Consider the following 22,554-nt stretch of genomic DNA (forward strand, 5'->3'; position numbering starts at 1 on the left):
TTTGATTTATGACCAGAAATCGATATGCTTTACTATTAGTCACATATCCTATGAAAATACAATCAACGGTTTTCGGTCCTATTTTTAACCTTTTGGGTTTAGGAACTTGCACTTTTGCCAAACACCTCAACACTTTGAAATAATTCAAGTTGGGCTTCCTTCCTTTCCATTTTTATATGGAATCGATTATGTTTTGCTATGGGGTACTCGATTTAGTATCCGGTTAGCCGTAAGAATGGCTTACCCCCACAAGTTCTATGGCAAACCAGAACTTATCAACAATGCGTTCATCATCTCCTTTAATGAACGATTCTTTGTTTCCGCAATCCCATTGGATTGGGATGTGTAAGGGTCTGTTATTTGATGAATAACTCCATATTCTAAACATATTTCTTCAAAAGGAGATTCATATTCACCACCCCTATCACTTTTTATCATTTTGATTTTCTTGTTAAGTTGCATTTTAACTTTATTTTTGTATTGTTTGCATGCGTCTATTGCTTCATCTTTACTATTAAGTAAGTAAACATAGCAATATCGAGTACTATCGTTAATAAAAGTTATGAAATACTTCTTTCTACTGTGAGATGGTATTGACTTCATGTCGCAAATATTTGTGTGAATTAAGTCTAAAGGATTTGAATTCCTTTTAACTGACTTATAAGGATGTTTAACATACTTAAATTTCACACATATTTGACATTTTGATTTGTCGCATTCAAACTTAGGCAATACTTCCAAGTTAATCATTTTCTACGAGGTTTTAAAATTGACTTGTCCCAAACATATACGCCATAAATCATTTGACTCAAGTAAGTAAGAAGAAGCTGAAATTTTATTATTCTCAACGACCATTACATTCAGTTTGAAAAGTCCCTCAGTGAAGTAACCTTTTCCTACAAACATCTCATTCTTACTTATTACAACCTTATCAGATACAAAAACACATTTAAACCTGTTCTTAATGAGAAGTCCATCAGAGACTAAGTTCTTCCTAATCTCGGGAACATGAAGGACATTGTTCAGAGTCACAACCTTGCCAATATCTTGCCACATCCTTCAATTTTGGCAGTTGCAGAATTTCCTAGAGAAAGCGCCTCTTCGGGTCCAACGGGAGCATATGTAACAAACGCTTCTCTAATAGCACAAACATGGCGAGTGACTCCAGAATCAATCCACCACTCCTTAGGATTTCCACCAGGTTGCATTCAAAAAGCATAGCACATAAGTCAATAACATCTTCGCGATTTTCAACCATGTTTGCTTGACCCTTCTTCTTGTCTTTCTTTGGAGCACGACAATCTGCAGATTTGTGTCCAACTTTCCCACAGTTGTAGCAATTTCCGTTGATCCGCTTCTTGCTTGGGAGTTCTTTTCGGTCCAGAAGCGTTCTTCCTCTTTTTATTATTCTGAGGAGCATCCTCAACAATGTTTGCTCCCATTATTGTTGAGTTTCCATGACCTTTCTTTTCACCAGCTTTGTTGTCCTCTTCGATTCTCAACCGAACAACAAGCAACATCTCCTTGCGTTTGTGTTTCAAGTAAAATCCTTCCACAAAGGAGGCAACTCTCAATCATCGCTACAACTTGGAATGCTTCATTGATGACAAGACCTTCAATGAAAATTATGTTAGTAAAAACAATATAATTAATACTTTCAACATCAGTATTAATTTGAATTATACCTTCAGCAAGGAGATCGTGAATAATCACTTCCAATTCCTGGACTTGGGTAATAACAGACTTGCTATCTACTATTTTGTAGTCTAAACATTTAGCAGCAACGCATTTCTTCAACCCAACATCTTCAATTTTGAATTTTCTTTCAAGCGCAATCCACAATTCTTTTGACGTCTCCACATTACTTTAGACGTTATACAGATCGTCCTCCAGTCCGCTAAGAATCTAATTCTTGCATAGAAAATCAGAATGCTTCCACGCCTTAGTCAAGAGAAAGCGTTCATTGTCTGGAGTTTCATCGGGCTGAACATGAACATCTTCCTTAATGAACTTCTGTAGACTTAAAGTCATCAAGTAGAAGAACATCTTCTGCTGCCACTGCTTGAAATCAATCCAGGAAAATTTTCCAGGTTTTTTTGCCGGTGTCAATGCAGGTATTGTTTGGCTTGTTGATGCATTGACAGTCACCATAGGAATAGTCTGGTTCCCATTGTCATTCATCATTTCTGTAAAAGAATGACACAAGGAAACATTAAAATCATGTAGATTTTAATCTCCAATGGAGTAGAAAACCACAAAGGTTTTAGTCTCCAGAACAGTGAGTATAACACAAATACAGAAAATATTAAGTTCCTTAAGCTTGTTTGTAAACTGTATTTGTAAAATAATTCTGGAAAAGATAAAATAACATATAACCAGAAATGTAAACAAAACAGAATTTAATCCAAGCCCAGTGAATTCACAGTGTTTTCTTAAGGAACTTAATCCCCTCCTTGTACCCGAGGTTTTGGATTATTTTCTCCCAGGATAGAACGAATTACACACTTGTGTAGCGATACTTCAAACCCCAGTGTTTCAGCGAACACAATGATCGGTAGTAAATCACACTTACTGTTGCTTTCTTTGTCGTTAAAATAATGCAGAAGAAATGAGGAGAATTCAGAAATTCGTATGGAAAATCTGAGAGAATGGACTACAATTTGTAGCCCCAATATGTTGAGTTCAAACGAAGAGGTGTAACTCTTTAGAGGTCAGTTACGTAAACGACCATAACGTAAATGGCCATTTATGCAAATTAAAACGGGAATTCAATTATTTTTCCATTACAAAAAATGGATGGGCAGAGAAATTACTTAAGACGAATAATTTGGATTTAATATTAATTTTTTGTTACAAAAACGGATCTTTAATAATATTATGTTAATATTTACTATTAACAAATAAATTTGGTCCAAAAATTAATCAATCAATCGATCATTTGACTAATCCAAATACCAATCTAAATCCAAATCTGAAGCCGAATCCGAAGTCGAGCCGAGCAGAGGCGAGTGCAGAGAAATTACTTAAGACGGATAATTTAGATTTAATATTAATTTTCTGTTACAAAAATGGAACTTTAATTATATTACGTTAATATTTACTATTAACAAATAAATTTGGTCCAAAAAATTAATCAATCCGAAGCCGAGCGATGACGGTGCGAGGCTTGTCTTCTTCTTAACTCTTTAAGAGCTAAAAGAAGAGCAATTATATATATACCCATCAAAAGTCTTTTCCTCCTCCAATATGGGACAATGTCCCTTTGTCAAGGAGGGAAACTCAAATATTTCATTTTTCCTCCATTTTCCATTCACCCTCTTTTAAGTTAAAATAGCTTAAATAACATAACAGTAGGAAAATGAGGAGAAAAAGCTGTGGACGGCTTAGTACAAGTCAATACTAGCACTCTTTTCCAGAACAATTAGAAGGAGCAAATTTTCATTATTTAGGGTAATAATCTTTTGGCAAAATGACCTCTGGACATCTAAACTTGTACTCGTTTGTCAATGCGGTAAATTAACTTAGAACTTTTCCATTTGAACACTTCAAGTTAATTAAATGAATATCAATAAACATCTCTGACCGTTAACTATGCTTATGTGGCATTGGCACTGTCTATGTGGCAAAGATGCGTGCAAATAAGGCTTAAAAGGCGCGTTGATAGAAAAAATCTGATTAAAAATTCTGAAATAGAAATAATTATTAAAAACGTAACTAAAATAATAAAAATGAAAGTAAATATAACAAAAAAAACTCATCTCCTCTCCCTCTTTCTCCACCCCACCCCCTTCCCCTTTCCCTTCCCTTTCTGCTATGTCATTCCTCTGTCCCCTCCTCTTCTTCCCGTCCCCAATATCTTCGTCGTTTTTTCTTCTCCCCATCTTCTTGTCAAAAAGTGTTGTTTAGTTAAAAGAGAAAAAAAAGAGTTGAAGGTTGAAGATATGTTGTGTGTGAGGGATTGGCTTTATATGGAGAAGATGGGACGATTAGACCGATGGATAGTTGGTCTACTAATAGATAAGAAAATTGATAGGTTTTAAATGTTCCTGCCTTATGTTTTGATGATCTAACAAACTTACTGTTAAGAACCAAATAGGGAACCTGGCCTACTTGGACTATACTGCAAGCTTAATGAATTCCAAGCTAAAGGTGAACTGCTACAGCTTTAACAGCTAGGAACCCAAACAAGGATTTGATACCCTTGTGGTTCCCTTATCACAATACAAGTCAATTGGTCACAGCTGGAAATGAAGTGACTGACTGCACTGTTTTTGCCGCACTGCACTGTCTCCAACGCCACTCATTCTCTAACCAAATAAAGTACTCACATCATTTCAAGTGACTTGATCAAGGTTTACCTACAATCAGTTTATACAAAACATCACTTGAAGGTTTCAGTTTCTTATTCAAGCTTTTTTCCAAAACAGAGAAATCAATCCTCACAAGCTTGAAGAACAAAGTTGAACGCAGCTACAGACCAATTCCTAAAAGATAGCTTGTTGTTGTCCTAGTTGAGTTGTAACTTTGTGATTGTACTTATTGTATCTCCTAAACTGCTTAGCTAGAAGCGTTTGATTAGGAATCCTCTTGTAAATCCGTAAACTCCTTAAGTTTATGTTGTGACTAGATTTAGTCATAAGCAAAAGTCTTTGTAATTGTAGAGTTACAAAGTGGATTGTGGTAAGAGCATCGCAAGTTAGTAAAGGCCTTTGTAACTAGGAAGTCACAAAGTGGCTTGTGGTAAGAGTACCACAAGTCAGTTGAGTAAATCTTTTGTAATGTAGTCATTGCAAAGTGGCTTGTAATAGGTTTTTTACAAGTTAGTGAAGTTGAAAGCCTACAGGTGCATGTCATGGTTTTTGATCCCCTTGTGTGGGAATTTTCCGCATAAAAATCCTCTACCTTATTTACGTACTGTTTTAGTAACATTCTTAGTAGAATCTTATAGAGGACCAGGTACTCTACTGTTTGGTGGACTCATACAAACTAGCAATTGGTATCAGAGCGAGTTCCTCCTATCAGGCTAACACCTAGGAAGGATCCTCATGGCTGCTCCACCAAATTTGGAATAAGGTCAATCTACATACCGACCACCCAAGTTAAATGGAAAATACTATGGGTGGTGGAAAACAAGAATGCACGATTTTATCAAGGCCGAGGATTGTGGGATATCGTATGCGATGGTCCTTATGTTCCAACCAAGGTACTAGAGGAACTTTCATTTTCAATGACAAAAACCAGCAAAGAGTACACTGAAGCAGATAAGAAAGCTGTGGAGAAGAATTTTCGTGCCAAGAAAATTCTAGTATGTGGAATAGAACCTGAAGAGTACAATAGAATCTCCACCTGTGATACTGCCAATGAGATATGGGAAGCTTTGCAAACAGCTCATAAGGGAACTACACAAGTAAAACAGTCTAAGATTGATATGCTCACGACTGAGTATTAACTCTTCAAAATGAGGGACGATGAATCTATTCAAGATATGGACACAAGACTCACTTCCATCATAAATGAGTTACACTCCCCTGATGAAACTATTCCTAGAAACAAGCTAGTAAGGAAAATCCTCAGCATTCTGCCTAGCTCTTGGGAAAGCAAAGTGAATGCTATTACTGAATCAAAGGACTTATAGGAGCTGACCATAGAAGAACTGATCGGAAACTTGAAGACTTATGAGTTGAAGAGAAAGATAAACAGTAAAAGAAGAGAACCGAAGAAGGAAAAGAACCTGGTACATAAAGCATATAATAATGATTCAAGTGAGGAAGACAGTGACATGGCTTAATTAACCAAAATATTTCAGAAGATGGTCAGAAGAAATGGAAAAATGCTAAAAAAGGACAGTTATAATAGACCAAGAAACTGCGATCTTTGTTACAAGTGTGGAAAGCCTGGACATTTCATGAAAGATTGCCCTCTCTTGAAGCAAGAATTCTCCAAGAACTATCATGAGAAAACATCTAAGACTAACCCGGTTCCTTTCAAGGACTTCAAGAGAAAAAGATCTGCTGACAATATGATGCGACAAACTCTTGCAACATGGGGGGGATTCATCCAGTGAGTCTGAAGATGAACCTGATACTAGTAATAGTTCCATGATCACAGTTGAAGGCGAAAAGACTGGATATGACTCAACTTTTGCTTTGATGGCTCAATCAGATGATGATGAAGGCAATGTCAACAAAAAGGTAAATTTCATGGATGCTCAGAGAAATCTGAAATCCTATTCTCCAAAAAAACTCATGTCTTTGGCTGATGTATTAATCACTGCTTTTCATAGTCTTGTGGAGGATAGGGATTCTTTGACCGTAGAATTAGGAGAATCTGAACAAACTAGAGATGACTTAGTGGCTGTAGTTACTGACCATAAGAAAACCATTGAAATCCTCAGAAAAGAAAAGAGTGATCTGTTGGCAAAAATTGCAGATAAAAGGGAAACAATAGTGAAACCATGGACTAAGTAAAAACCTGAAAGTTCTAAAAAGGGAAAGGAGATAGCCAGTGAGGAACACAATAAGATTGAAAATGAGGCGAAAGCTATGAGATCTAGAATATGTGCTGAAATTGAGAAAAACGAGCTTCTCCAAACTAATCTGGAAAGAGTAAAGAATGATCTTGAAAAACCCCTAAAATGGACCTGGTCCTTAGAAGCTACCACTGCCTTGCATACTAATGATTGTGAAAACAGGCAGGGAGAAGGGTTCCAAAGGGAGAAAACTCCTCACAACCTTCACAGTAAGTACATCACTGTCTCTGATAACTAGTCTTTTACCCAATGTGGGAACACTGGGCACTTCAAAAAAGATGTCCAAGCCAAGAATCAATCAGTTCAGAAAAACAAAGTGTTTGCTGAAATAGTGACTACAAAAGAGGGACTAGGTTCCACTCACAAAAAAAAAGCACATTACCTGCATGGACTAAGAGAACTCTTATTCATCCTCTTGCTTACTACAAGGGACCCAAACTTGCTTGGGTTCCTAAAACTAACTCCTAATCTCTTATGTAGGGAACAATGAAAGGAAGCGGTCAATAATGGTTCATGGATAGTGGGTGTTCAAAATACATGACGGGGAACACCACAAACTTTCTTTCACTAAAAGCCCTGCAAGGAGGGAGTGTATACTTTGGCAATGGTAAAAAAGGGTACATTCTTGGAGTTGGAAAAGTCGGGAAGTCACTTACTCACTCTATTGAAAATGTGTACTATGTAAATGGCCTTAAGTACAGTCTCTTGAGTGTCTCTTAAATCTGTGATAAAGGAAACAAGGTGGAATTCTTGTCCAAAATATGTACAGTCACTAATCATGTGACCGGTGAAATAGTACTTGTGGCCAAAAGATACAAGAGCATCTATGTCGCTGATTTCGAGTCCTTACAGAGTGGTGATCTGAGATGTCTAAAAGTTGTTGATGATGAAGCTGAACTATGGCACAGAAGACTGGGCCATGCAAGTTTTTCTCTTCTGAACAAACTAATTCAGAAGGACCTGGTCCATGGTCTGCCTATGTCACAATTCAAGATGCAAAAAGTCTGTGATGCCTGTGCTAGAGGAAAACATATGAAGTCCTCTTTTAAGTCTAAAAGAGATGTGAGCACCTCAAAGCCACTAGAGCTTTTGCATATGGATCTGTGTGGACCTATGAGAGTGCAAAGTAGAGGAGGAAAAAGATACATTTTTCTGATAGTAGATGACTACTCCAGATTCATATGGACTTTGTTTCTCAAAACCAAAGATGAAACTATTGAGGTATTTGTGTCTTTTGTGAAGAAAATTCAGGTGAAGATGGAGTCTAGAGTCGCATGCATTAGATCAGATCATGGGACAAAATTTGACAATGTCAAATTTGATGAATTCTGCAATGAAAATGGCATCACACAAAACTTCTCAGCTCTCAAAACTCCCCAGCAAAATGGAGTAGTAGAAAGGAAGAACAGAACTCTGGAAAAAATGGCAAGAACAATGCTGATCGACAGTGGAATTGCAAATATCTTCTGGGCTGAAGTTGTCAATACTACCTGCTACTTGGTGAACAGGTGCATGATCAGATCACTTCTGAACCAAACCCCGTATGAATTGTTGAATGGAAGGAAACCCAAGCTGACTCACCTAAGAACATTTGGGTATAAATGCTATGTTCTCAACAATGGAAAGGATCAACTTGGTAAATTCGATGCCAAGAGTGATGAAAGAATATTTCTGGGATACTCTTCTCAAATCAAGGCTTATAAGATATATAATAAGCGGACTCAATATGTTGAGGAAAGTGTCCATGTTATTTTTGATGAATATTATCCATTATGTGAGAAAAGTGCTGAAGAAGATCAAGACGGAGAACCCTTACTAGTCCTTGGTGAAGTCATTAACATGATAAATGGAAAGGCAGATATGATGAGTCAAGTAAAGGAGCCAAATGAAGAAAACACTGCCTCATCTTCAAAATAACCAAACACCTCAATTACAACCACTGAAGCTGAAGAAAGAGTGGTTGATGCAGTTCAGGGAACTCCACTAGCACCTGAGAGAAGAACAGAGGAAAATCAGCCAAACATACCTTCTTCCTCTTAGAATGAACCTCAGGCGTCTAACTGGAGACACCATAGCTCCCATCTAATAGACAACATTATTACTCCTCTAGATTTCGGAGTACAAACCAGGTCAAGAGCCAGAAATTCACTTGCCTTCACAGCCTTTCTCTCCCAGATAGAACCCAAAAATATCAAGGAAGCTTTGAAAGATGCAGATTGGATTACAGCCATGCAAGACGAGCTACATCAGTTTGAGAGAAATAATGTGTGGCACCTGATACCTAGACCCCCAGATCAAACCATTATAGGAACCAGGTGGGTATTCAGAAACAAGCTCGATGAACATGGAATTACCACAAGGAACAAGGCCAGGCTAGTGGTCCAAGGCTACAATCAGGAGAAAGGGATTGACTATGATGAAACGTTTGCTCCAGTGGCTCACATGGAATCTATTAGAATTCTAATCACTTTTGCATCTCATATGGAATTCACCTTGTTCCAAATGGATATCAAGAGTGCATTTTTGAATGGACTCCTTAAGGAAGAAGTCTATGTGAAGCAACCCCCAGGGTTTGAATGCCATGAGCACCTTGAATATATGTTTAAACTGAACAAAGCTCTGTACGGGCTAAAGTAGGCTCCTCGAGCTTGGTATGAAAAGTTGTCAAAGTTGCTCTTGGAAAATGGCTTTAAAAGAGGGAAAATTGACAACATTTTTTTCTTAAAGAAACGAGGAAGGAACCTGCTCATTGTTCAGGTCTATGTTGATGATATCATTTTTGGAGCAATAACTGATTCTCGGTGTGAAGAATTTGCAAAACTCATGGGAAGTGAATTTGAAATGAGCATGATGGGGGAACTGAACTTCTTTCTGGGTCTTCAAGTAAAACAGTCCCCAAAGGGTATATCCATTTGTCAGCAAAAATACATCAGAGAGCTCTTGAAGAGGTTTGATATGGAGGCATCAACGGTGATAGACACTCCCATTGCTACTACCACTCGACTGGACATGGATGAAACTAGATCTCCTGTGAATCAAACCATGTATAGAGGCATTATTGGGTCTCTCCTCTATCTCACTGCCAGCAGACCTGATATTATTTTCAGTGTGGGGCTATGTGCAAGGTTTTAATCAAATCCCAAGGAATCTCACTTGAAGGCTGCCAAAAGAATACTAAGATATCTCAAAGGAACACAAGACCTGGTGTTGTATTATCCATCAGGTGACAGTTTTAATCTGATTGGGTATGGTGATGCAGATTATGCAGGTTGTCTTGTGGACATGAAAAGCACTTCTGGAATGTCTCACTTCTTAGGTTCATGTCTTATCTCTTGGGGCACAAGGAAGCAAAATCCAGTGGCTCTTTCAATAGCTGAAGCTAAATATGTAGCCGTAGTATCCTGCTGTGCTAAGATTTTATGGATCAAGTAGCAATTGGAGGACTTTGGGGTACTCACTAAGAGAGTTCCCCTTCTATGTGACAACACCAGTGCACTCAATATGGCCAAGAATCCAATTCAACACAAAAGGACAAAACATATCGATGTGAGGCATCATTTTCTGAGGGACAATATGGAGAAAAGGCTGATATGTATGAAGTTCTGTAGCACAGAAGATCAAATTGTAGACATTTTCACCAAGGCGCTAAGTAGGAACAATTTGAAAGAAATAGAATGAAGTTAGGGCTTTTAAAGCCCAATTGAGAACCTGATTCCTCTTTAGCTGACTTTTACCTTCAAAAAATAACTGGCTCAAAGTGTTTTCTGGCCATGTCTAACTCACTTCAATACCATTGCAGGTAAACACGCATGATGAGTATAGAAGTTGTAGATGTAGTGCATGAACGATAAAAGAGGATTTATTCTTTCAAATAAAAAGGTCAAGAACCTGGTTCTTGTACCAAAGGTTAGTAGTTATGTGCATCCTTTAATACACGTCTTAAAAAGGGGTACAAAACACAACTGCCATGTCATCAACTTTTCAGATCCTGCTGTCACGTCTCTTCATTTCAAATCGTTCCATGTCCCTCTGAAACATTGCAATTCTCCACGCCCAACCGCCATTTCAGAACCGGTGCCTATTCCTCTCTCTTTATAAGTATCCTCTCCTTTTAAAAACCCTCTTTTATGCTCTTCCTAACCATAAGTCTTACACTAGAATTTCCCAAAAAGGATTGTCACACCACTTCTTTCAATGTCTAAGACAACTTCCGATCTCCCTGTCACAGTCGTAACTACTACTGATCAATCTATGGAGCCTTCCGTTCTCACTGAGCCTTCCTCACCCACTATTACTCATGCCGCTACAATCACAACTCACCCAGTTTCCCAGTCTCTTCCTAATTCAAAAACCCTTAAAACTACTGCTCTGTTCTCCCCATCGTCTGAGGCTCCCACCAGTCAAAAACCAAGTGGAGAACAAGGTCAAAACCCTGAGGCCACAAAGAGTTCTGCCATCGTTGCTACCGATTCCATGGTGGTGGTAGCACCATTTGAGGAAGAGAAAAATGTTGTAACCGTTTTTGTAGTGTCTGTTGATGGTGCACCGCATGGGATTACATCTCAGAAAAACGAGGCACAAAGTGTGGAGGAAGAAGGGGCCATTGTAATTGTTAAAGGGGATGCAATAGCATATACTACTGGGGCATCACATGAGGAACCTGATCCCTCTCCGGAGGACCCAGGTTAGGGCTCTCGTTCCCAGGACAGCGCTGTTCCTGCATTCGATGCTGTGGCCCTAGAAATTTAAGCACCTGAAATGAGATTCGGCGATGAAGAGGACCTAGATAATATGGCGCTTGATGCATTCATAAGTAAGTGGAGGGTTGTGTCCACCCCTGAGTCTGAAACCAAACGACCTACTACCAGGCTTCAAGTTAAAGTGGCCTATGATTCTGCCCTTCAAAAGAGCAAGAAGAGTAGTAAGAAGAAAAGAAGAAAGTTGGTGAAAGACGGTGTACCTGTAAGTGATGAGGTGATCCCTGTAGTCGAGGTGGAAGAGGAAACCCTAGATGAACCTGGTTCACTTGTCCCTAGTGGCTAAAATTGATGGAGTTGGACGGTGAAAATGGTAGGTTTTGTCAAGAATCAAAATGGGTAAGTAAAATTGGTGACGATGAAAAAGGAGCGGAAGGAATATGCTTTCTATTATATTTGGGTTTGGCCATTTAGACTTGACTTAAGGGTGTGTGGTGGTGGTGGAATTATGGTAGAGTAACAGTTGGGGCATGAGTGTGATGAAGAGAAAGAAAAGTAATAATTTAGAAAATTGGTAAATTGGTAATTAAAAAGTGAAACCCACATATTACACGTGTCGAAAAATAAAAAGCCATAAAGTGTGACCTATCATTGTTGTTAGGCAATTGAAGCTCACGCTAGGGGTGGGCATTGGTCGGTTCGGTTCGATTATGAATATTATCGGTTTTGCCTATCGGTTATCGGTTTACAAATATCATAACCCGATAACCAAACCAATAAGATATTAGTTATCAGTTACTGGTTAATCGGTTATCGATCGGTTCGGTTATCGGTTTGCCCCATAAGATATAACAACTAAAACATTTTCGCAATGTATAAAACTATTTCACAATGTATAAAACTGTTTCGGTATAAAACTATTTTGCTAAAACAGTTTTATAAGATTTTAAGAACTGTTTTGCTAAAACTCTTTTCAGAACTGTTTTGCTAAAACTCTTTTCAGAACTGTTCTATTTCACAAGAATTTAACTTAGCTGCAACATCCAATAGAATAAATACTAACCAAAGTTTTTATCTTTCATTCTTCAACCCAAAATCAAGTAGCGTATAGGGTCTTTGAACATTGATATCTACTTTTTTACTCTAGTACAGAATTATGTATATAGATTAAAAAGTTTATTAGTTATGAAATACAAATTTTATAATAACTGACACAAGATAACTTTGTAACAGCTCAATAATTAAAGTACACGACAAATCTCACTTCAGCTTTCAAACAAACTAAGAAAAATCCAAAGCAAGAATACTTTCAAACAAACTAAGAAAAAGATGAAAATGAAGCAACTAAAAAATTACACGAAGAATCAAGATGAAGCTGAGGAATGCGGCTGAGAAATGCGACGGAAGAGTGAAGTGAAGATGAGACTGAAGGAATCTGATGGATCTGAGAAATGAAGTGAAGATGCGACTGAAGAGTGAAAGAAAGAAGCTGAGAAATGCGATTGATGCCAGCCTGAATCTTGATGGGCTGGCTGGGTGAAGACGTGATGCCACTGACGCCGGCCTGAGTCTTGACGGGGGCTGACTGGTGAGGGCGTGAGGCGAAGAAAATGAGAAAGAATAGGAAAATCAAAGAGTGAGTCAGTGAACTATGAATTATGAAACCCTAGTATGTATATACTTAAGGGTAAACTAGTAAATTAGTTAATCCTTATTGGGTTATCAATTTTACCCAATAACAGAATTGCCTAACCGAGCCCGAATCGATACCCAATAAAAAATATTTTTTAACCCGTTACCGAACCGTTAACCCAATACCGATAACCCAATAAATAATTAACAGTTCGGGTTATCGGTTTTATCCGATATATGCCCACCCCTAGCTCACGCTCTGTTGGAGATGTTTATTGATATTCATTTCATTAAGTTGAAGTGTTCAAATGGAAAAGTTCTAAGTTGGTTTACCAGGTTGACAAATGAGTATAAGTTTAAGTGGCTAGAGGCCATTTTGCCTAATCTTTTCTAACGAAATAATAAGCTAAACACAAATTGTCGGGATCGAAATAACATGGTGCATACGGAAGCTAACAATGGAAAACTTGATATGTCTCGTAAAGACTACATTGTAGAGTTTATTGTCTTTTGTTGTGAGAAGAAAACGTCAATTTATAGAAGTAAAAAACTTTTCCCCAAGAAATGAATAAGACATATAAAGGAGATTTATTCTTTTTAGGCGTCTTATTCCCCTCCTTCCAGAAATATAATCCTAATAGGTTAGAAATTCAGTACAAAACCCTAACACAAATGACATATAAAAACATTGAAAAACCTAATGGAGTATTGTTATTTACCGATTACGAAATAGAGCTTTTGTGTAGTTATTATTTATTCCAAATCTTTAATATTTTTTGGAGCTTAAGTGATACACGACCAGTGTAAGAAATATTTTATATTATCAAGTCAGTTAAAAGACATCTACAAATAAGCCTTTTAAAATGTGAAATTTATAATTCTGAAAATAAAATAATTAAACTTTCTTTTTGTATGAAATTGATACATACCAATTTTACCATTTGCTATTAAATAAAATTAGCTGTTGTGCAAGTGAAGATCTCATTATCCTCAATTCTCCCGAACTCTGTTCCTCTTCCCATGCATGTCCGCTCCCTCTGCTTCACTCTGATCTATTCTTCAAACATACCCCAATTTTGATTCCATTTTTTTGACTCATTCTTCTCTGCATGCTTTCCTTCTTCCTTAATTTCACCACTGATTATTTCTCTCCCTTTTCCTACGTACAAAATGGAGCTTTTTCCAGTTTCCTCTGTCTTTCTAAAAAAAACAAAAGAAATCTTCTGAAATAGAAAAGTCTGTGGAGTTGATGAATTCAAATCTTTTTGCATGTTTTTGAAATTAAAATATTTTCATTAGACAAATGACTCTGACTTGGAATTAAATTTAGTACTCCAACTAGATTTGATTACATGGACGAAAGCAAAGACGATGACGCACGTGCATGGGATCAGAATCCGAGTAGCACACAACCTGTTCGACAAAATCAATCCAAAAGCCACCAGCTGAGAACATATACAGGGACGCACCCCAAGTGTGGGCCCCACCACCACCAGCTCCGCAATAATTGGAGCCTCGATGATGGCATCACTAATCACAATCATAATTATGGTTTGCCGCAAGAGGATTATTTATCAAATGATATTAAGGGCTCCTCCGATTTGATTAATCAAAAGATTGAAGGTATTGGGCTGGCGGCGGATGGTTCAGATGATAAGAATCATGAATTGCCATTGCCGGAGTTTGAAGGAACTGGTGGTGGACTTGGAATCTTTAAAGTCCCAGTTCGTGCCCCTCTTCATCCTGCACGTCCTTCTTGCCTTGAGCTCAGGCCACACCCCCTCAAAGAAACCCAGGTAAACAAAATTCGTACTCCCTCTGTCCCGTTTTCTGTGACGGTATTTGACTGAATATAGAGTTTAATTATGAAAGAAAGACTTTTGAAACTTGTGGTATAAAACAAGAGTAATAGACATTTGTATAGCTCAATATATCATTGAGGATAGAATAGAAAGTTTATAAGTTAAACCGTCTCTAAATATAAAATGTGTCATTCTTTTGACCGGATAAAGATTAAAGTGTGTCATCATGCTCAATATTTTTATGGAGAAAATCCAGTGGAAGATGTTTTACCTTGGGGAATTATTTGGTTGTTCATTAACCTATCTCACATATAGTACATCTATTAGACAATGGCGGAGTCAGAAATTTATGTAAGGGATTTAAAAAAAATTAGAACGTCAGACCTGAGATTTGAACCTGTGCCTAAAGCAATTTTTGGACCCCTTTGCCACTTCATTCTAACCACAAAAAAAATCATTTTTACCCTATTTGCTTCGTTGGATTTTTTCAACGAAGGGGATTCAGCTGTACCCCTTTCCTTGACCTAGTTCCCCTTGGGTATTAGACGGAGGGCAGGGTATGATGATGGTGCTCTGTTATTATTTTTGAGCATTAAGGTTAACAACTAAGATACACATGTTGGTTAAAACAAGTGGTATGGGATAAGAGTTTGAAATATCTGTAAAAGGAAAATGACATCCACTCATAAGTGACGAAATAATTGTGTCTTTTGATGAAAATATTTTCTTTAGAGAAAACAGTTTACAAATACTAGAAACTGAATTATTCAAGAAACATGATACCAAGCACATCCAGTGTACTGTGTTTATTGGTAGAAACAAATGTACATGTTGGAAACACAGTTTTGAATGTGCATTGTCCCAAATAAAAAAAGATGAAGTCAGGAATCAGCTAAAAAATATTTTAAATGGATGGGTATTTTTAGAAGAGTAATGCATGCACTTCTGTACAGGTTGGGAAATTTTTCCTTTTCTCTTTTCAAAATTTTAATAACAATACAGGTTGGGAAATTTTTGAGGACCATTGCCTGTACAGAGACACAACTATGGGCAGGGCAAGAATCTGGGGTAAGAGTGTGGAATTTTTCAGATCAGTATGAGCCTGGAATGGGAGCTGGAGGTCGTGCAAGGAGAGGGGATGAGGATGCAGCACCATTTTATGAGTCGGCTGATATGTCACCCGCATTATGTTTGATGGTTGATTCTGGGAATGAGTTGATCTGGAGTGGGCATAAGGATGGCAAGATTAGGTCTTGGAGAATGGACCAGCCTAGTTCTGATGATTCCCCTTTCAAGGAAGGCCTCTCCTGGCAGGCTCATCGTGGTCCCGTTCTTTCAATGGTGATATCTTCTTATGGTAATGTCTAGTTTTTCCTTGTTCACGTTTTCAATTCATATATTAAACTAACCTATGATCCTAGTCAATGTTTATCAATTTGATCACCCTATTTAACTTCTATTGTTATCATTCTCAAAAAAAAAAAAAAAATTATATTGTTATCTTGTCTTACTGGTCTACTTCACCGACCTTATCTTAGCTTTAATTTTGCTGAAATAATCTTTTGCTTCTGATAGTGTTCCAAGATCAATATATCATAACTACTCACTTCTTGGAGAACAATATATCATGATTGCTCACTTCTTGGAGAACAATATATCATGATTGCTCACTTCTTGGTCCAGGTGATATATGGTCTGGGTTTGAAGGTGGTATCATCGAGATTTGGCCACGTGAAGCAGTAAACAAATCTCTCTCTCTATCACCAGAAGAAACACACATGGCTGCTTTACTCGTGGAAAGGTCATTCGTTAACCTTAGAAGCCAAGTTACAGTTAATGGTGTATGTAATATCTCATCTTCTGATGTAAAGTGTTTGCTCTCTGATCATGTAAGAGGAAAAATCTGGGCAGCTGGATCTCTATCCTTCTCGTTATGGTATGTTCCTCTACATTCTTCCAGATGAACATGATGTATGTATTTGTTTAATGTTAATTCATAAGGGAAGAGGTAAAACTTTCTTTATTGATTAATTGTTTAGCCACTAATTACCCTGATAGTTGGACAACTGCAGGGATGCACGGACTAGGGAACTCCTGAAAGTGTATAATATAGACGGTCAGATTGAGAATGGGGTTGATATGTCATCGATGCCAGACCAAGCAGTGGAAGATGAGAGGAATGTCAAGCTTGTCTCCAAATCTAAAAAAGAAAAGTCACAAGGAAGTAACTTTTTTCAGCGTTCACGCAATGCTATAATGGGAGCTGCAGGTGCTGTACGTCGAGTTGCAACAAAGGGGGCAGGGGCATTTGCAGAAGATAATAGGAAAATAGAGGCCCTTGTGCTTGCATCCGATGGGATGATTTGGAGTGGATGTTCAAATGGCTTACTTGTGCAGTGGGATGGAAATGGCAATCGTTTGCAAGATTTCCATCATCATCCTTGCGCTGTTCTTTGCTTATGTGCTCATGGTTCTTTAATATGGGTTGGCTATGTAAGTGGTATGGTACAGGTCCTGGACCTTGAAGGGAACTTGCTAGCTGGTTGGGTTGCTCACAGCGGGCCTGTAATAAAATTGGCAGTCGGGGATGACTATGTTTTTAGCTTAGCTAATCATGGAGGTATACGTGGATGGGCCCTCGCCACTCCAGGACCTATTGATAACATATTACTATCAGAAAGAGCTGAGAAAAAATATTTATACACCAGACACGATAATTTTAGGATTTTGGTAGGTACGTGGAACGTTGGTGAAGGAAAAGCGTCACAGGAAGCACTGGCAACTTGGCTGGGTTCTGCAATTTTGGATGTTGGGATTGTAGTAATTGGTTTGCAAGAAGTAGAAATGGGAGCAGGGTTTCTTGCAATGTCTGCTGCAAAAGAAACTGTAAGCTATCAAAGCACACCCTTTACATCTTGTAAAGAAAATGGACCTTGCGCCTAACTCAACCTCAAAAGCTAGGTCATAAGGTGAGGATTGTCCAAGATAATATAAGAAAACAATAATTCATTCCCTCACCCAATGTAGGACATTCTAGCCCCTGCATGCCCAGGGTTAGACATTTGGAGTGTGGAAAATATAACATGGGAGTCCAACATTGGGTAACTAGAGAGTTGAGATGAGGCAAGTTCTAATATCATGCAAAGAATGTACTTTGGCCTAACTCAACCTAAAACTAGCTCATGAGGTGAGGGGTTATCCAAATCCATATAGGGAAACAACATCTCATTCCCTCCACCAATGTCCCAAAAACTAATTAAAAGGGAAAAGGAGACAAAGGCCAAAGCATTGACTGAAGAGAGGGCAAAGAGATTCGCCTTTGACTTCTTCTCCGCTTACTGACAGAGACGTGCTAACACATCTTATAGGGATCCTAGCTGATCTAATTGAAACACCACCTGCAACTGGTAATTTTGGCATTCAGTAGAAAACAATAAGTAATTAAAATACTTGAGCTATCTATTATTCAGGCCCAAAAAGTCAAGAATCCATTAGCTAAAAGATTTGACAATATACAATGTCTATTCTGTCACTAACTGGTTATCAAATACCTGAGCATGATTAAGAGATTTGCGGACATGGTCTACCATTGTATGTATCCTGTAGGTAGAATCTTAGATCCACTAAAGGAACTTTTGCATTTCAAGAAGCAATTATTGAGCACAGAAAAGTTGTATACCCATTGGCTTTTCTTCTTTTTTTAATTGTTTCTATTACATAGGGGGATCAGGGAAGGGCAGGAAGCGCGGGGTAGTGGGAGTCAGACCCACACCTATTGTGTGGGAGACTCCCACTTACCACTAGGCTATAAACCTTGGTGATGTACTGGATGGCTTTAAATGCTCAATTTAGTTAGCAAGACTTGATCTCTTTAGCAGATCTCTTTCAATAGTTCCAAGTCTATCATTAATTCAATTTTGTATTTGATATTATTGATAATTGAGGATACTCATATTGGCAACCATGTGGATAGTGAAGCCTTATACTTTCCTGATCTTTTCTAATGTGCATAGCATTATCCTGATCGCAATGTCAACTGTAGGTAGGACTAGAAGGAACTTCTAGTGGGCAATGGTGGCAGGATGCAATAGGAAAAACTTTGGACGAAGGATCAACTTTCGAAAGGGTAGGATCAAGGCAACTAGCTGGCTTGCTTATTGCTATCTGGTAAGAACTTATGACGGTTAATTTAATAAGCTATTCTCCATTCTTCAAGCTGAAATGAAAGCCGTGCCTCAAAAACCCCATTCTTCGCAAAACTTCGTATTTTGGACTGAATTGGCTGAAGTATTTCTTCCATTGGCTCCTGCCTATTCATACTACTAAAATATTATGTTTATTAACACCCTTTAACTTACCGCAACTATTTTGGGATTGAAGTGCAATTGATTTATTGATTGTTAATCTTTAACTTAGGGTGAGAAAAACTCTTAGAGCACATGTCGGGGACCTTGACGTTGCGGCAGTTGCATGTGGTTTAGGACGTGCATTTGGTAATAAGGTAAGTATCTCTTCATGTTAAGAGGTATAGCAAATCATTGATCTTGTCCAGATTACAATTCATCAAACTATTTAAGTAGTAAAATTGGACAAAATTCTAGGTAGTCATTCAAGGTGAGGTAATGAAGATGATTGAGACACTACTTAAAAAAATTAAGGGCTTCGTCTTCTAGTCTAAGTTATTGTCTTTTTCTCCTTGAAAAGGGAAATGAATTGGCTGGCACAATGTTTTTATGGTTATACAATTATAATGCAGGGTGGAGTTGGTCTGCGGTTAAGAGTACTTGATCGGATTATGTGCTTTGTGAACTGTCACTTCGCAGCACATTTAGAAGCAGTCAACCGCCGCAATGCTGATTTTGACCATATATATAGAACAATGGCTTTCACTCGATCTTCTAACCTTCTGGACAATGCTGCTGGTATGCTGCGATACCTGTTTTTGACTTGCTCTCTTGTCTTCTCCACATATTTACTGTGGCTGCTTTACTCTTCTGGTCTGCCATGGATCCTCTCTCTTGCAGCTGGTGTTTCATCTGCTGCTCAAATGCTTCGTGGTACAGATGTATGATGCAGTATTTGTGTTCATCAGTTTCATACTATCTTTACAATTGAACTAACGCTTAACATCCTCTATAAAAGGCTGCAGCAATTAGTCCTGATGAGGAAAAGCCTGACCTTGCTGAAGCTGATATGGTGATTTTCTGTGGTGATCTTAATTATCGTCTTTTTGGAATATCTTATGACGAAGCAAGGGACTTTGTCTCGCAAAGATGCTTTGAATGGCTTAGAGAGAAAGATCAATTAAGAGCAGAAATGAAAGCTGGCAAAGTCTTCCAAGGGATGCGTGAAGCAATCATCAAATTTCCTCCAACTTACAAATTTGAAAAGGGGAAACCAGGATTAGGAGGTGAGATATATTTGTAATGATTAACATGTGACTCAACATCTTACTTTCTTACACTTTGTTAAGTACTAGTTAAACTGTTTTTTTTTTTTGGTGTGTTCTAATGACAAAGATATGTCCAAGAACCAGTTCGGGATTGCCTTTGGATTGTATTTCTTATTGCAAGAAATGTCAAAAAGGACTGAAAGATGTTTTCTCTTTCCACCTTAGGATATGATTCTGGGGAGAAGAAACGAATTCCAGCTTGGTGTGACCGAGTGCTGTATCGAGATAGCCGGGTAGCTCCTTCTATGGAGTGCAGTTTAGGGTGCCCTGTAGTTGCCTCCATTTTACAGTAGGTTTTCTCAAGGCGCTCAGTAGGCTCTTTCTTGCTTCATGTAGAGACTAATTTCTCTTATGTGATAGGTATGATGCTTGCATGGAAGTGACCGAAAGTGATCATAAGCCCGTAAGATGCAAATTTAACATTGAAGTTGCCCATCTTGATAGATCAGTAAGGAGACAAGAGTTTGGGAAGATTTTCCGGTATAATGATAAAATCAGGTCTTTATTGGCAGAACTGCGTTATTTACCTGAAGTAGCTGTCAGCACCAGCCAGATATTTCTTCAGAATCAAGAAGCATTCAGCTTAATAATTACCAACAGAAGCAGACAAGATAATGCTTTCTTCCAAATCACTTGCCAAGGTCAATTAGCTATCAACGAGGACAAGCAAAAATCAGAGAATCGTCCCAAAGGCTCTTTTGGCTTTCCCCGTTGGCTTGAGGTGATTTCCAAGGCCATGGCTTATTGAACAATCACTCTTCTCGAGTCCCAAGAAAAATATTTTTTGGTGAATTTACTTATCCATACGAAACTTCACCGGTTATGAAAAGAGCCTAAACATAGATTCAAGCTTCAAGGATTGTTTGTCCCTTATTTTTTTCAATTCCTGGCTTCTTACATCATAATTATGGAGTGTCATCACAAAATGGATAAAGGCGAAACTCCCTCTACATAATACATTTTGTAACATGTTGTAAACGACAGAAAAAGCATACTTAATCCAGGAACCTGAGCTCATATACTTTACTTTCTATACTAAAATAGAAAATTAGCATTTTATACTACTCTGGACTGAAAGTAGACCTCTTCTGCAAGCAATGCCGCTTATAAGTTTGTCTGATTCAGGTCACACCTGCGGCTGGCATGATCAAATCTGATCAAGATGTTGAGATCTTGGTACGTCAAGAAGATTTTTATAATACAGAAGATACTGCAGATGGTATTCCACCAAGAAAATGGTCTGAGGACACGAGAGAAAAGGAGGTGATTTTGATGATCAATGTGAAAGCCAGTCGCTCAACTGAGGTGAGAACACGTCAAGTACACCTCCGCTGCAGTTTCTCAGCTAATGCAGTATGCATGATTTCAAGAAGCAGTTCCAGAGGAAATGAAGGGAGCTCCCACCAAAGGTCAAACAGTTCCAGAAGAAATGAAGGGAGCTCTCACCACAGGTCAAACAGCTCGAAAAGAAATGAAGGGAGCTCGCACCACAAGTCAAACAGTTCCAGAAGAAATGAAGGGAGCTCCCATCACAGGTCTGCTCTTCAACATGTGGGGAGTGCGTCTGACATGATGAATGACCATCAAGGCTTTCATCGTACCTGATATCTGCATGAAAGCCTATAAACAAAAACAAAACAATTGCACCACAAGGGGGTTCCAAGCTATATTCTCTGATGTAAAAGGTTGGGGTCCCTTTGCTGACAATACGTGATAGATCTAGATGTATATACTCATAAGATGATTAGTGAGGAGCTTGGTATCCAGCTCAGAAATCTGGGCATAGAGTATTCATTCCCTCTTCCATTTTTGCAGTAGAACTAAGTTCCTAGATTTTTTATTGTTACTTTTATCGCAAAATTATATGATAAATTTTGCATTTTTGATCAGTCAAAAGCTGTTTATGGTTCACCAAAAGACTACTCGATTGTAGGATTCTTGCCAATTCTTTATTGTACAGTTCTTTTGTTGACTAAGCTGTTCTCAGTCGTGTTACATTCATGTTACATTCAGAGAATGGCTGCTCTGCAAGTCTCTTGTCCTGCATATGTGCTGATATGCATGGGAAGAAACATAAAAGATGCTGGATATATTGTGATTCTGGTACCTTATTGTAATTACCACCTCATGTCTAGAATCAAGATACTCTAGATGGGGAAGAAAGAAGGAAGTAAAAAATTGTTAAATGATGCAAATAAGGTAAATCATGAAAGAAAGCAAGAAACTTATCTTGATTTGAGTTCTTCTTCCATGCAGGGGCGGCCCTTCCATAAAGCAAGTAAAACAACTGCTTTAGGCCTCATATTTGTGGGGGCCCCATTTTTTGTTACACCTAATAGACTATGTATAAGTTTAAAAAGAGTTATATAAAGTGAAAAAGCTTGATTTCTTTCTTTAACAAATATAGAGAAGAATGATTTACAAATGCTATAATTTCTACCA

The 22,554-nt window shown here is 38.1% G+C and overlaps 1 protein-coding gene across 3 annotated transcripts; it reads left to right on the forward strand.

Moving 5' to 3' along the window:
• Positions 1–13,831: 13,831 nt before the first annotated feature.
• Positions 13,832–22,035, forward strand: LOC104246590 (type I inositol polyphosphate 5-phosphatase 12-like). 3 transcript variants are annotated; one of them, XM_009802428.2, is made up of 12 exons: positions 13,832–14,654; positions 15,663–16,017; positions 16,344–16,596; positions 16,733–17,546; positions 18,703–18,827; positions 19,077–19,161; positions 19,417–19,582; positions 19,685–19,725; positions 19,803–20,070; positions 20,278–20,401; positions 20,473–20,833; positions 21,238–22,035. In XM_009802428.2, the coding sequence occupies exons 1-12, from the start codon at positions 14,211–14,213 to the stop codon at positions 21,715–21,717; spliced, it is 3,516 nt and encodes a 1,171-aa protein (XP_009800730.1). In that variant the 5' UTR covers positions 13,832–14,210; the 3' UTR covers positions 21,718–22,035. The 3 variants fall into 3 exon arrangements, with proteins under 3 accessions (XP_009800730.1, XP_009800729.1, XP_070016859.1); XM_009802427.2 differs by having other exon boundaries at positions 19,417–19,725; XM_070160758.1 differs by having other exon boundaries at positions 14,535–14,654; positions 15,614–16,017; positions 19,417–19,725.
• Positions 22,036–22,554: the final 519 nt, after the last annotated feature.

Source organism: Nicotiana sylvestris, chromosome 10, assembly GCF_000393655.2.
Source record: "Nicotiana sylvestris chromosome 10, ASM39365v2, whole genome shotgun sequence".
NCBI classification, from domain to species: Eukaryota; Viridiplantae; Streptophyta; class Magnoliopsida; order Solanales; family Solanaceae; genus Nicotiana; species Nicotiana sylvestris.